Source organism: Poeciliopsis prolifica, unplaced genomic scaffold, assembly GCF_027474105.1.
Source record: "Poeciliopsis prolifica strain line A6 unplaced genomic scaffold, Auburn_PproV2 SCAFFOLD076, whole genome shotgun sequence".
In the NCBI taxonomy this organism is placed as follows: Eukaryota; Metazoa; Chordata; class Actinopteri; order Cyprinodontiformes; family Poeciliidae; genus Poeciliopsis; species Poeciliopsis prolifica.
Window position 1 is genome coordinate 415,866 of NW_026562451.1, and position 12,410 is coordinate 428,275.

General features: G+C 36.6%; 1 protein-coding gene across 3 annotated transcripts in view; it reads right to left on the minus strand.

The window, feature by feature from the left end:
• stxbp5a (syntaxin binding protein 5a (tomosyn)) overlaps window positions 1-12,410 on the minus strand; it is a 95,621-nt gene that overhangs the window by 54,774 nt on the left and 28,437 nt on the right. For all 3 annotated transcript variants that reach the window (XM_055021422.1, XM_055021421.1, XM_055021420.1), the window contains exons 3-4: window positions 4,339-4,420; window positions 2,520-2,620 (exon numbers count right to left, since the gene is read on the minus strand). In XM_055021422.1, the coding sequence (XP_054877397.1) occupies window positions 2,520-2,620; window positions 4,339-4,420 (183 nt within the window). The remainder of the gene's footprint in view (window positions 1-2,519; window positions 2,621-4,338; window positions 4,421-12,410) is intronic.

Consider the following 12,410-nt stretch of genomic DNA (forward strand, 5'->3'; position numbering starts at 1 on the left):
TACGGGAACACTCCTCCCCCTGTATAACTTACATTAAGCATTCTGTTCAGCTGAGTCTGCTTCTTCTGGTTCCTTTTCCCTTTTGACACTATCTAACAAAGCAGTCTGGCACTGGGATTGTGTCCAGACCCACGTTTATATGGCAAAATCCCCTAGGTGATTGCTGTGCAGCGATTCAGGGTATGGCTATCAGCTAGTGGAATTATACAGTATCGCCTGTAGGTTAGATGACACTAAACTAAGAAAAACAAAATTGTCTCATATTAATTATAAAATCCGTTTTCAAATGACTCAGTCGGTTTTTATTCACTTACAATTAACAATGAGGAGGAAAAGAGTTTGCCCAGTTACAAGTTTCAAACTAATTTAATAATCAAAGATCATCTGAGTGAAAACATATTGCAAAAGTAATGCAATTTATCAAGGGAATTTGCTCACTTTAAACAACAAATGCTGCAGTTTGCCATTGGAAACCACACTTCCTACTGTGTGTGGGCTCATCTGCCTTTCTACCTGTTCGCTTTCATTCTGTGTCTTAGTGCTTCTTGTGAAGATGCTTTTCAGAACACACTCACAGAAATGACGCACCCAAAATTGACCCGAAAAGCATAAAATGCTGCTAGATGTATATATATATTTACTCAACAAAGGTATACATTAGTTACCACACAGATAGCAACCTTTAGAGTGGCAAGACGGAAATATACTTATGTCTATTTTGTTGTTTTATGAAAAAAAAGACATATGTGCCCACCTGTGATTTTTGGGTGTCCATCTACTTAATATTTGTAATTTCAGCTTGGAAATGACAAATGGGTCACAGTGTTGATGTAGTCTGTAAGTTTATTATTTGAATGCTTCTACTGCTGTTGCTCCTCTACCAGCAGCTCAACAAGCCCAGAATACTCAGTATGACTCAAATCATGACCCACAATGATATTATCCGTTCCCAGTCTATATTGCGATTGCAATCAAATCACCATAAACTGAAGACTACAAAAACTTTTACCTTGTTACATAGATGTCAACTATTCGTTTTTCTTAATTTACTTAGATATGCATCTTCCAGCAACTGGCTTTGACTTGGGTGACTGATGTTTTCATTCCTGAGCTGATGCTCATTAGATGATGCAAAGTATTGCAACATGGCTAATCCTTTGACGCAATACTTTACTTTAGAAAAAAAATAAATGAATATCAAAGCACAATCAAAGTTGTTAAACTAATCTGCATAAAGCTGATACAAAAAGCAAAAACCAAAACCGGGCGATAACCACTTTTTGCTATTCCAGTTGTCTGGCTTTTGATTTCTCATAAATCTTCAAAAAGAACTTGCTGTTTTCTCGTGCTACAGAAGTTGAACTTCTCTTCCCCCACATTTGAAATGTGTAAAGTGACTTTGCAGCCCATCTTTCCCATCTTGACATCTCTTAAGCAACACAGAAACTCCGCTCTTGTGCAGCACTGTGACTTGAGGTCATTTCGTCCAAAATGCTTACTAAATGTCAGAGGCGGTCAAGCGCCTCTACAAGAACACAGTTCGCCCTAAAAGCTGCTGCTAGCCACCTGCCCATCACATCAGCGCTTTCTCGGGTTATTGCTTATGACATTTAACCCCTTCATGTCTTTTCATCGAGGCAAATCACTGTCAGATGATATGATTGGCTATGATGGACAGTGGATAGGTTTTTGATTGGATGAGACAGTGGATACAAACTTCCTTGAGGTGAGGTTATTCTCCACTTGCTTCTTTGAACTTGAACAATATTTATATAAAAAAAGAATAAAAATTTCAAAGACATATTTGGAAGAAATCAGGAAATTAATTTTTAGCTTTTTAATATTTATAGAGGTATTTATCTACCATCATTGAACGTTTTCTGAATATGTGCAAAAAAAGTGAAATGTACTATTTTTCACTTGATGCTAAGTACAAAACAGCTGTTAGCTTTGGTAGTTGGAATGTTTGTAGTTTTAGTAAAGCCACCGGATGTACATAATTAGCTTCCGGTTGGATGGAATCAATCTGACATAAGATGAAGAATCAATGCTCTGATAACCGTGAACAAAAGAGCATCTATGAAGAGGCACATATGTACAATTCTACCCACATTGGCACCACACCTGTGCCAATGTGATGGGAAATCTTAAAAAGCAGAGAAAGTAGCCCAAATAGCAAGTGTTTAAATATCAGCAGGGACAAACAGAGAAAGTACAATAGAAGCTGAGATGCAGCAACATGCATGCAGCATCTTTGCCCTGCAAATGGTTTTCCAGGCGCTGAAACAGTGCTGCCAAAAGAAATGCTGTCTGTTTACATACTGTACAAGTGCAAAAGCTAGCAGTTGACACAGGCAGCAAAGTGTGATTGTGCCCTGCTCGGAAAGTCACAGTTCATATTGCACCAGACCAAGTGTGAGGGTCTCGTTTAGAAGAGAGAAGAAAAAAAAAGAAAAAGAAAAACAATGACACGGACATCCCGATTGTCATCTGCTGTGGGTTTTTTGCAAACAGATTACCTCTCTTTGTTGAACTTGAGGGAATGGAGGACTGCTGGTCTTTTCTGCCTCAGGTTCCACAAGTGGACGCTGTCATCGGCCAAAGCACTCACCAGCGCTCCCTGTTACATCAGAGATAAAGTTGATTTTTTAATCTTATTTTAACTTTTCAAAAAATACAATCCAACAGAAATACATGAGTTTAAAACAGAATTTTTTATAAACGCGTCCTCAGACTGCATCCCCTCCCACATTAATCACATTCCCAGGCAGTTTGCTCCCAGGTAACGATGATGATTCATAAGATGTATAAAAGTGTATGTGTGCATGTAGGAGGAACTAAAAATCATCTCCATCTCCCCGAAGGATTTGTTTGAGCTGCTGAGTCACAATCACACAGACGCAGAATCACACACACGCACACAGACAAAACACACATGACTGAGCATGAAATGCTGCTTTCATCAAATACGTTTCAAAACATAATCAAGTTGGTTTTATTAAGTGACTCAGAATGACCTGGAGGTAATCCAGACCACGGGCATGTTTAAGACTTCCTGATTCCCACTCAGAGCACGCCGATATTTGTGTCTGTGTTATTGTTTATAATAATATATGGAAATAATTTTGAATTTAATTTAAGCCGTTGCAAAGCAAAGTATTGGTTGAGCTGTTAAAAGTAAAAAAGGAATAAGAACTTCTATTCAAAAGCTGTGATTTTTCATTTCAAATATGCTTCTTTAAATGAAAACAGACTATAAGCATATTAATATTAATGTTTCCAATGTCATCTGAGAGTTATTTTGTTTATTTATTTTTTAAATCAGGGGTATTTGTAAGCATTTTCTTAAATTCTCAGTTGTTCTCCAAGACATCTGAGTGCAACAGGATTTGGCTGATCTTAAAATAGACCACTGATCGGCCCTTCAGGAACCTAGGAACTCAAAAATCTATGTTTTACTATTCTTTGGTATGGAAGTTGTGCCAAAGCAATTTCATCAATTTTAAATCTGGTTTGCCAGGTTTAAATGGGGTAAACGAAAGGAAGCACAGCATTTGTAAAAAACTGAAAACATTTGTCCAGAAGGGTGCAGCTGCTGTTTTGCTTATTTTGTTTCTTTTCTATTTTGTAAGAGATGTTTTTAAGGGTTTGGGGCACAAATAAAGAATCGCCTTCTTTGTGCTTTTGGATGATTTTTGGAATTGATTTACAACCCAAATGTGGAGCCACACCAGCATTGTTGAATGTATTAAGGCCAAGTTCCTTTTAACCTTTTGCAAATGTTGGTTAATGTTTCACATTTTCTAACGCAGGGATCTCCAACTACAGTCTTCAAGGATCTGTGTCCTAAATGAGTTTGATATTTTGTAATCAAACATGACTGAATCAAATATATATGTTAAATATATATGAAATGTACATTCCTTAATTCTATATTCTTTGTTTTGAATTGTATTACATACACATTACTTTCTTAATTACTCCTTTAGCATAAAGAAATATTTTGCATTAAGAAATATTTTCACAGAATTTAAATTCTGTTCAAAATAGACAAACAGGAATTGGCTAAATCCGGCAGATAATGAACTTACAAGAAACAGATTAAAACATGGACCACAAATCTGATCACAAAACATTGAGATTGAATTTATTCAAAACTTTTTTCAGTCAAAAATACAAAAGGTGTTCACAACAAGTCAAATTCATCCATCCACACCTATATAATACATCGACAAGCAACGTGGAGCTCAACTTCATACCAAAGAACACTTCAGGCTGTGGCACAGCAAAGCTGAAATCATCTGACATCTCAGGCACAAAAACCTAAACGGAACCCACCTCATTGATGAGAAACTGGAGCTGGATGACGGCTGCTCCGCCCTCATGCTGACAGGAACATTCGACCCCAGGACGACCAAATCTGAAGAATCTCAGTCAAGAACTATGCCTCTACAGATATGCGAGTTTGAACAGGATGGCTTTAAAGTATGCATACCACTTTTATTTACTTATGATTGTAGCTTCAAATAATGTATGCACAAATAAGGGTGTTACTATGTTGATCTGTCTCTCATCTTATATGCAAGAATAAATTTGTGAACAGTCTCAGCCATCTTTATATAGAGTAAAGTTATTACAACTGTACAATTAGGACTGGCAATGCACAAACTTATACATATGAAGCTCCATTTTGACTATATAATTTTCCAACATCTTACTATTTCCTAAGACTTATTGCAAAATATTTTTTGTCAAGATGAAAGAAAAACTCTTTGGAAGACACATTCGCCACTACATCTGGTTTAAAATCTGATTTAAGGAAAGAAAATCTGACATTTACATAAATGTTCTTCAGTTTGGTTCAAGAAACTGAAAGAAATAAGTGACAAAAAAATAATTTAATTAATCTACACTCATAAAGGCATAAAGTTGCACTGGAAGCGGATGCTGCTTAAGCATGAAGGCAAAAATTCACAGCACAATAAGGTGACCTGGACTACTATATTCTTGTGAAAAAAACAAGTTGACCGTTTTATGCAGAGGGTATGAAAAATGATCCCAGAGAGAAAGCTGAAATGCAATGCAATTGGAAGAACTCTTGTGACATCTATAGAGAAAGGAAAGAGCAAAAGGAGGGAATTGAATTTTATAGGTGAACAGAAGATAAACAGGAGGAGACTGACAGAGAATAAGAGTTTTTTCTGTTCAAGGAGGATGAATGAGTAACCTTACTCATTATATCCATTCATTCTCCCTGAGAACATCAGCTGCGGGTGGTAATATATCACGAAGGGCTCATGGAGGTGTAACCATCTTAGAGTCAACGACACTACTGTTTATCAAATATGTCCATGCACTGATGGAAGTTATTTTATTTGGAGTCAGCAAAGCCACCAAGCTGCATATACCTGTAGACATGAAGAAATTTGAACACCTTTCTTCAACCAACAAGCATACAGCAAATAGAATGTCGCAAGGTTCCCCCACCTAAACGTCTCAGCAAGATATTAGAGGGAAAGGAGCTTCTCACCTTCCTCATATCTGCTTCTAGACTCTTCAAGTGATTTATGCCTTGTTATTTTCTCTTAAAGAGGCAATCCAAGGATTAAATCTGAGTATCGAGGATCCCTGGACCAGAAAAAATATCCACCAGCTGGATTTAAGCCAATAAGCCTCCAGGGGGAGAGAAGACACTTGAAGCGCAAGACCAGGAGGGTGCAACCAAGTCAGTAACAATCGAATCTTCCACCAAGTCATGTGGACAGCTTAGCTTAAAAAGCATGAAAATTATTTGGCCTGTTTGACCCTTACTGAACCTCAGAGAGCCAAATCTGTCTCATAGAATGCAGAGATTCTCAGGAGTATTAAGAGCTTTTATTAAAAATATAAATTCCTTCAGAATCCAGATGAGAGTGATGGGGTAAAGTGAAGCATGAAAGATTGTCTGAGAAAATAAACTCCTTATTTTTTTGGTGCAGAGTGAATATTATAAATAATCCATATACAAGGATCATGTTTGATCAGACAGATATACATTAGACGGTAATATAATATAACTAAGTGTAATTATCACAGCTTCATAAAATGTATACAAACGTAAATCATGACACTGCTTGTATTTAAAAAGAAAAATACTAGTTCTACTTTTACAAAGATAACGCATATTATTATCATAAATAGTGTGTTATATACCCAAGGTTTTGAAACTGTGACAACAGCAATAATTGGAGTAGCTGCAAGATATTTGATGATGAAGATGAGACATTTAAGCTTACATTTTACAAGCGCCCAGTTTAAATTGAAGCGAAAAACAATTAAATCCATTGGGTATTAAAAGTTTGTAGAAACAGTGAGCTTTTAGGAATGCCGAAGCCCTGTGACCAGGACTCAAACTGTTTTTACAAACTGGGCACTGTTATTTTTGTATTTTATAACAACGATAATGATAATAGTAGGAAAAGTCAAAAAGGTTGCATGACTCACAAAGTCACAAAAACAGAAAGGTTTCCCTGCAGATCTGTGTAAATCTGGGAACTTTCAAAAACTGTCCTCTGTTCAGAACCCATCCTTCATTTCTGCCCAGAACATTAATGAGCATGAATACAGCAGCACAGTTAGGTGCTTTAAACCCAACAACAGTGTAAACCAGCAAACTCACAGTGAGTTAATTGAAAGCTCTGTCCTAATGTTGCCTGGAAACCAAATCTTCCAGGGACTCAGAAAAAGAGAGGAAAGGATTTAAGGTTGTGCTTTTTAAACTGCTCATTTCGCCTTCTATTTGAAGAGAGTCAGCCGTCCGACAACTCCATTATTATAGCACACACACACACGCACGAGCATGCACGCACACACACACACACAGAGTACTTAAAAACATCTTGGAAATGTATTAACAATATCTATGCATTTTGTATGCATTTAAATGGAAGATAATTCAATGATCATAAGTCATTGAATGGTATAATGATCACTATAAACATAGGAATCATATCAATCTCAATGAAGTCAACATTATTAAACAATTCTTTTGCTTTATTTTTAAAAGGAAATATATACTTCTAAATGCTGTGATACAAAATATGTTTTCCCTCAAGCAAGAGGTTTACTACAATTGTTCATGGAGAGGCTGGATGCAAGGAAACATTTTGTTCTGCACATTATTTTAATTTCACATTCTTTTGCACTATTGAACAAAAATCTTTTAACTGTCTTGTAAGAAATTATGATAATCATGAACATGTTTAGATTTTTGCTCAAGTGTACACCTAAATCGGTCAAGCTGCAACTTATTCTAGTAACTAACAATCAATGCTATTTTAGGAGCAGCCATCTCCATTTTGAAATAAAACCAGTTAACCCCACGAAGCCAACACATAATTTTTCACATATCTGATCTCCCAAATCTCCAACTTGAAGTCCTGTTTAAATAATGAGCAGCATGTGTTTAATGTCTATTAGTGATACTCGAATGCATTTGAGTCTAAAACATTCTGTCCCTTACTGAATTTTAAAAACACCCAGCACTTTCCAAGAAAAGATCACCGACATCTCAGCTGTCCATATTTTTCCGCTATTTTAACAATCATGACCTAAAGTTCCTCTGATGTGCCCCCTCTCAATCAACCTGGGCCAGGCCTCACAGGAGCTGCTGCTGACAGGAGCATCCCTCATTCCTTTTAAGCCGAGTGAGGTCTCAATCCCGGTCCACATCCTCTCCCCACACTGCACCAACTCTATAAGTAGACAGACTGGCCGCGGGCAGCGATAGCAACAAGACAAGAGTACAGGAAGACAGAGAGTGAAAGCAAAAAGTGGGTCAGCTTCGTGTCCCGTCAAATCCAATGAATATTTCTGGAGCTTTTCTAGAAAGTTGACTGAATTCACTTTCATATTGCTCTTCTTGTATCTATTTCTGTCCAAACCACAGGCCTATTTCCTTATAAAAAAAATGGTAAATCCCTTAGTATTTGTCTAAGTGATACCGCTGGAGAACACTGGACAATTATTAAGTTTTATTTATTTTATTTTGTTTTATATTGAGGGATATTATTAAAGGTGTAGTTGAAAATAGATGAGATAGACACCAGCAGTGACATCAACTTTTCTCCACAATTTTTTTTTTATTTTTTATTTTTATTTTACTTGATAAGATATCTACCTGGTTCAAAAGAGAAAAAGAAAATATGTACACCATTTTTAAAATACTATATATTCAAAATTTCTTCTAACACAGAAAGGTCAGAAAATGTTAAGAGTGATACACACCGGAAAAGAATGAATGACGAGAATATTTAGAAAGAAAAAGAGAAAAAGCAGTAGGACAGAGGGTGAGAGAGGAAGCGCCAGAAAGAGCAAGCCTGGGAGCATTGAGTTGCTCTGACGTCGGGCCTGAAGTGACGTAAAAGCTAGCCACTCATACATCACTCTGCCAGGGAGGGGGTTGGGACCAGATCAGTCTGATCTGCAATGGGCTCAGAGGAAGGAATCAGGCTGCTGAAGTTAGGAGGCAGAAAACCGAATAAAATAAAATAAAAAGAAATAAAAAAGGGATTTAGCCTAAGAAGGACCAGAACAGGACAAGGTTTTGCAGCATTAAACAGAGTTAAATTCACAAACACATTTAAATTATGAAACGGAAGCTTAGCTATTTGTTCCCACAGTACAAATCCTCCATGACGCTCCAACCTACCTTGACCTCAGACTATTGAACAACCGTTTGTCATCCATCTCTCAGCATCCATCTGATTTAGAGATTGCTCAGAGCCGATTTCCTCCACACAATTGATCCTGTAATGATCTAAGCCAGTTACTGAGATACACACTTCTCCTAAAAATCAAACTTTGGGTTTCTTTACGAGAACAAAGCAGAAGATGTTCTCCAAGCCTTTTCAACAATTGTGCAAATTTAGCTACTGTCTTCTTATTTTGAGAAAGTCAACATTGCAATGGTCACCATGAATGGTCACACTATGGGTGTGATGAGGGTGGGATTGTTGTACCTATCTTGCTTCTGTTTGTTAATTTAAAATAATTTTGAGATATAATTCCTTTGAGTCATTAAGTTATAGTAAGCAGCACAATTGTACACACAGTTTATAGGTTTACAAAATGCTGACAAATCAACTGTGAGGAAAGAATCTTAACTCTTCGGGTTTAATGTCTAAACTGCTCATTTGTTGGTAAACTGTGTTAGGCCAATTAGGAGTAGTCAACATGAAAGGTAATTATTAAGAGGGAGAATAGAAAATTGTCTTTGTTTGAATTTGAAGACAGAGCTCTGAATTGATGTAATCAGAGCTCCATAAATAGAGAAAATGTGCATAAAAAATACTAAGAAGTAAGCAAGATCATTATGTAGAACATTTCCAAGCATCCTTGGTTATTAAGAAATCATTATAAACCTTCAAATGATTAGTCTCAGAGGATTGCAGTTTATGAATTCAAGATTCCAAAGGGTAAAAAACTAATCTTGAGAACAGAGATCTGTGGTATAATTTAATTCAATTCCCCACCTGACCATCTGCGTCACCAGTTTCCCCTGACTTCAAAATGAGCATAAGTAGGATCAGAGGGTTTGCCTGAGGAACTCAATGTTCTCCCATCAAGTTGGTGTTATCACAACCACTTTGTGGAGAATCAAGTACAGCAGTATCAAGGCATGTTTTGTGCATGTTACATTTATAAATGAGACCCCTGAACCATTTTTAATAACGGCTATTTATTAAGTAAAAGCTGTTTGGAAATTGACCAATAAAGCTGCCATCAGCATTTGGTTTCTTTGGAAGAAAAATCACTGCAAGGATCATAAACGACCAAAGAAAATGGTCTTTTAATCTGTTAGAGCAACCTTTGCCAGTTTCATTACTTTCATCACTGTAAGTTTGTGCAGGAATGTTTTTTGTTGTTGACTGATCAATTTTAAATTTTTCCTTTAGGGGACATTCTACCAGTTACTATTCTGAACTTCAGATGCAACAGAACAATCTAGAAATGATCATAATCCAAGCAAAAAATCTAAAATACCTCACAGAGGCTTTCAATTGTCGCTTCGCAACTGTAGCAACGACTCCCATCCCGCAAAGGCCGCAAGTTAAATCAGCTCTGCTCACATAGGTCTTCACCCCTTGAGCTTAAGACATTTACACATTGTAGCACTTTAGGGCCCCCTGTGACTTATTTGTGTTAATTTGTTTTCCTTTCCACTCATCTGCCAGAGCATTCAAGCAGCCCATGATACATCAATGACAGAAAGAGCCTGGAGAAGCTACAAAAACCCAGCTCCCTCATGAGTTTCATAGTCGTAAGCTGCAAAAAAAAAGAAAGAAATTATCCACAAATCTTCTCCTGCAATCAAACCAAAATGCAAGTAACACACTAATGTCATGTTTAGGCCTGATCACAAAGGCTACATTGCAAATAGATAAAGACCCAGAGACGGGAAAACTGGTGATTAATTTGTTTAACACATCCCTTATATAAATAATCTCCCTTGACACGTTTGATTTATTATGCCTGCAAACAATTAAACTGCTTTGGAGCCACTAAATGGTCACTGCATCAGCTTGTACGCACTTGCCTCGGAAAGCACTTTGTTGTGCACACACGAACACATTTCCAACTCCTACATCTATTGTGGTCTCTGCTCCAAAGATTCATATATATGACATTCTTGACAAAAGCTATTTGCTGAGGTACACAATTCAACATTGCAGCAATCCTCAGATAAAAAGAGAAGTGGTTTCATTGCTGGCAGAGAGATCATATATTTGTCCCTTTTTTTTCTATTTCTACATTATAATTAACACAAAAGGCATCCAACTATGAAAGAACACAGAATATTTTGTATGTTTTATATTTAAGATTCTTCAAAGTAGCCATCTTTTTTTTTTGACTGCCTTGAAAGCATTTGCATTCTCTTAGTCAGCTTCATGAGGTAGCTCCCAAGGATGATTTTTAATTAACCCATTAATTATCTTGTCAAGAGTTAATTTCTGGAGGGTCTTGCCTTCTTGATGTGTTTGAAACTGTCAATTGGTTGGTTGTGCACAAGTAGGTCAGGTTCAAACGTCTATACTGTAAGTAATCAAATTAGACTAAAGTTGTAATTCATAATATTGCACCAGTCACTCACCGAAAGAAAGCAAAATGATGGTTTATCATTAATATAAGACATGAATGTCAATAATAGCTTAAACGTTTAGGACCTCAAAGAGTGCTGTAAAGCTTAATTACACAAACCATCTAGTGCAATGATGAAACTGGTGACTGAACCCAGCAAAAAGAATAAAAATTAAAAATAAATAAATAAAGCATTATCTCTTATGCAAGGACATATTCGCCTCAAATGGCAAACAAACAGCATCTCAATTGAGAATTCACATCTCAACATCAGAGACGACTGTGAATCAGGACTTCATGGCCTGATTCTCAGAGATAATATGAAGATAATATGAAGAGTTGGTTATTGGAGCAAAGCCAGTTCTACTCATAAAAGGGTGTTGATGATCCAGTACATCATCTTATTCTACCAGAGTAACTCAGCAACTGTGCTTCTGTACATGAAGTGTGAAGATGAAATATCCTAAAAAGAAAATGGAGCCTTTAATAGAAATTAAAGGCTGGAAAGAGCATGAGGAGATGGAGAAGTGCAGGGGGGGGAAGGAAGCTGGAGAGGATGACGGGGTAAAAACTGAGCAAAATAAATGTTGAGTCAGCTGAACAGCTTGCGGCCGACCCTTGCAGTGAATGCCTGCAAAGCATAAGAAAGAGTAGAATAATTTTTGAAAAGAGGCAGCAGGAGGTGAAAATAGAAAGAGACATGAGCAGTGAAAAGAATTTTAAGATGAGGAGATGCTACATAAAGCAAAAGAGACACACACATAACTAACAATAGCTGTGCATGAGATATGTAACTTCTGTTCTTTGTGCAAATATAAGACATGAAATTTTATGCAATGGAAATCAGTTGGTCTGTACTTTTAGCAATGCCAAGCTAATTGAATGCTTTATGTTACAAAAAGGAATAAAGCTCAATGTGACATGGGAGATAATTAAACTACATCACATCTACAGTTGTCTAAAATGTTTTTGATTAAAACAGCATGTTCAATAATCGTGAAAAAAAAAATTTGAGAAGAAACAACATGGTATTTACAGTGCAGGAAGTCGTGAACAAAAAATGTATATAAAGGAGAAATTACAGTTCACATTCAACTAAATGTTGACTGTCAAAAAACAACTTTTGGTTTTGGTTTATTTTTGGTATTTAAATCTTTGGATCAATGGAAGAATGACAGCATCAGGTTTTCAAAGAAACAGCAAAAGATTCTCAGCAACTGCAGGACTAGTTGAGAAAAAAAAATGTGTGGGGTCTTTGGTTATGAAATCTAACTTAAATACTAAAGACCCAA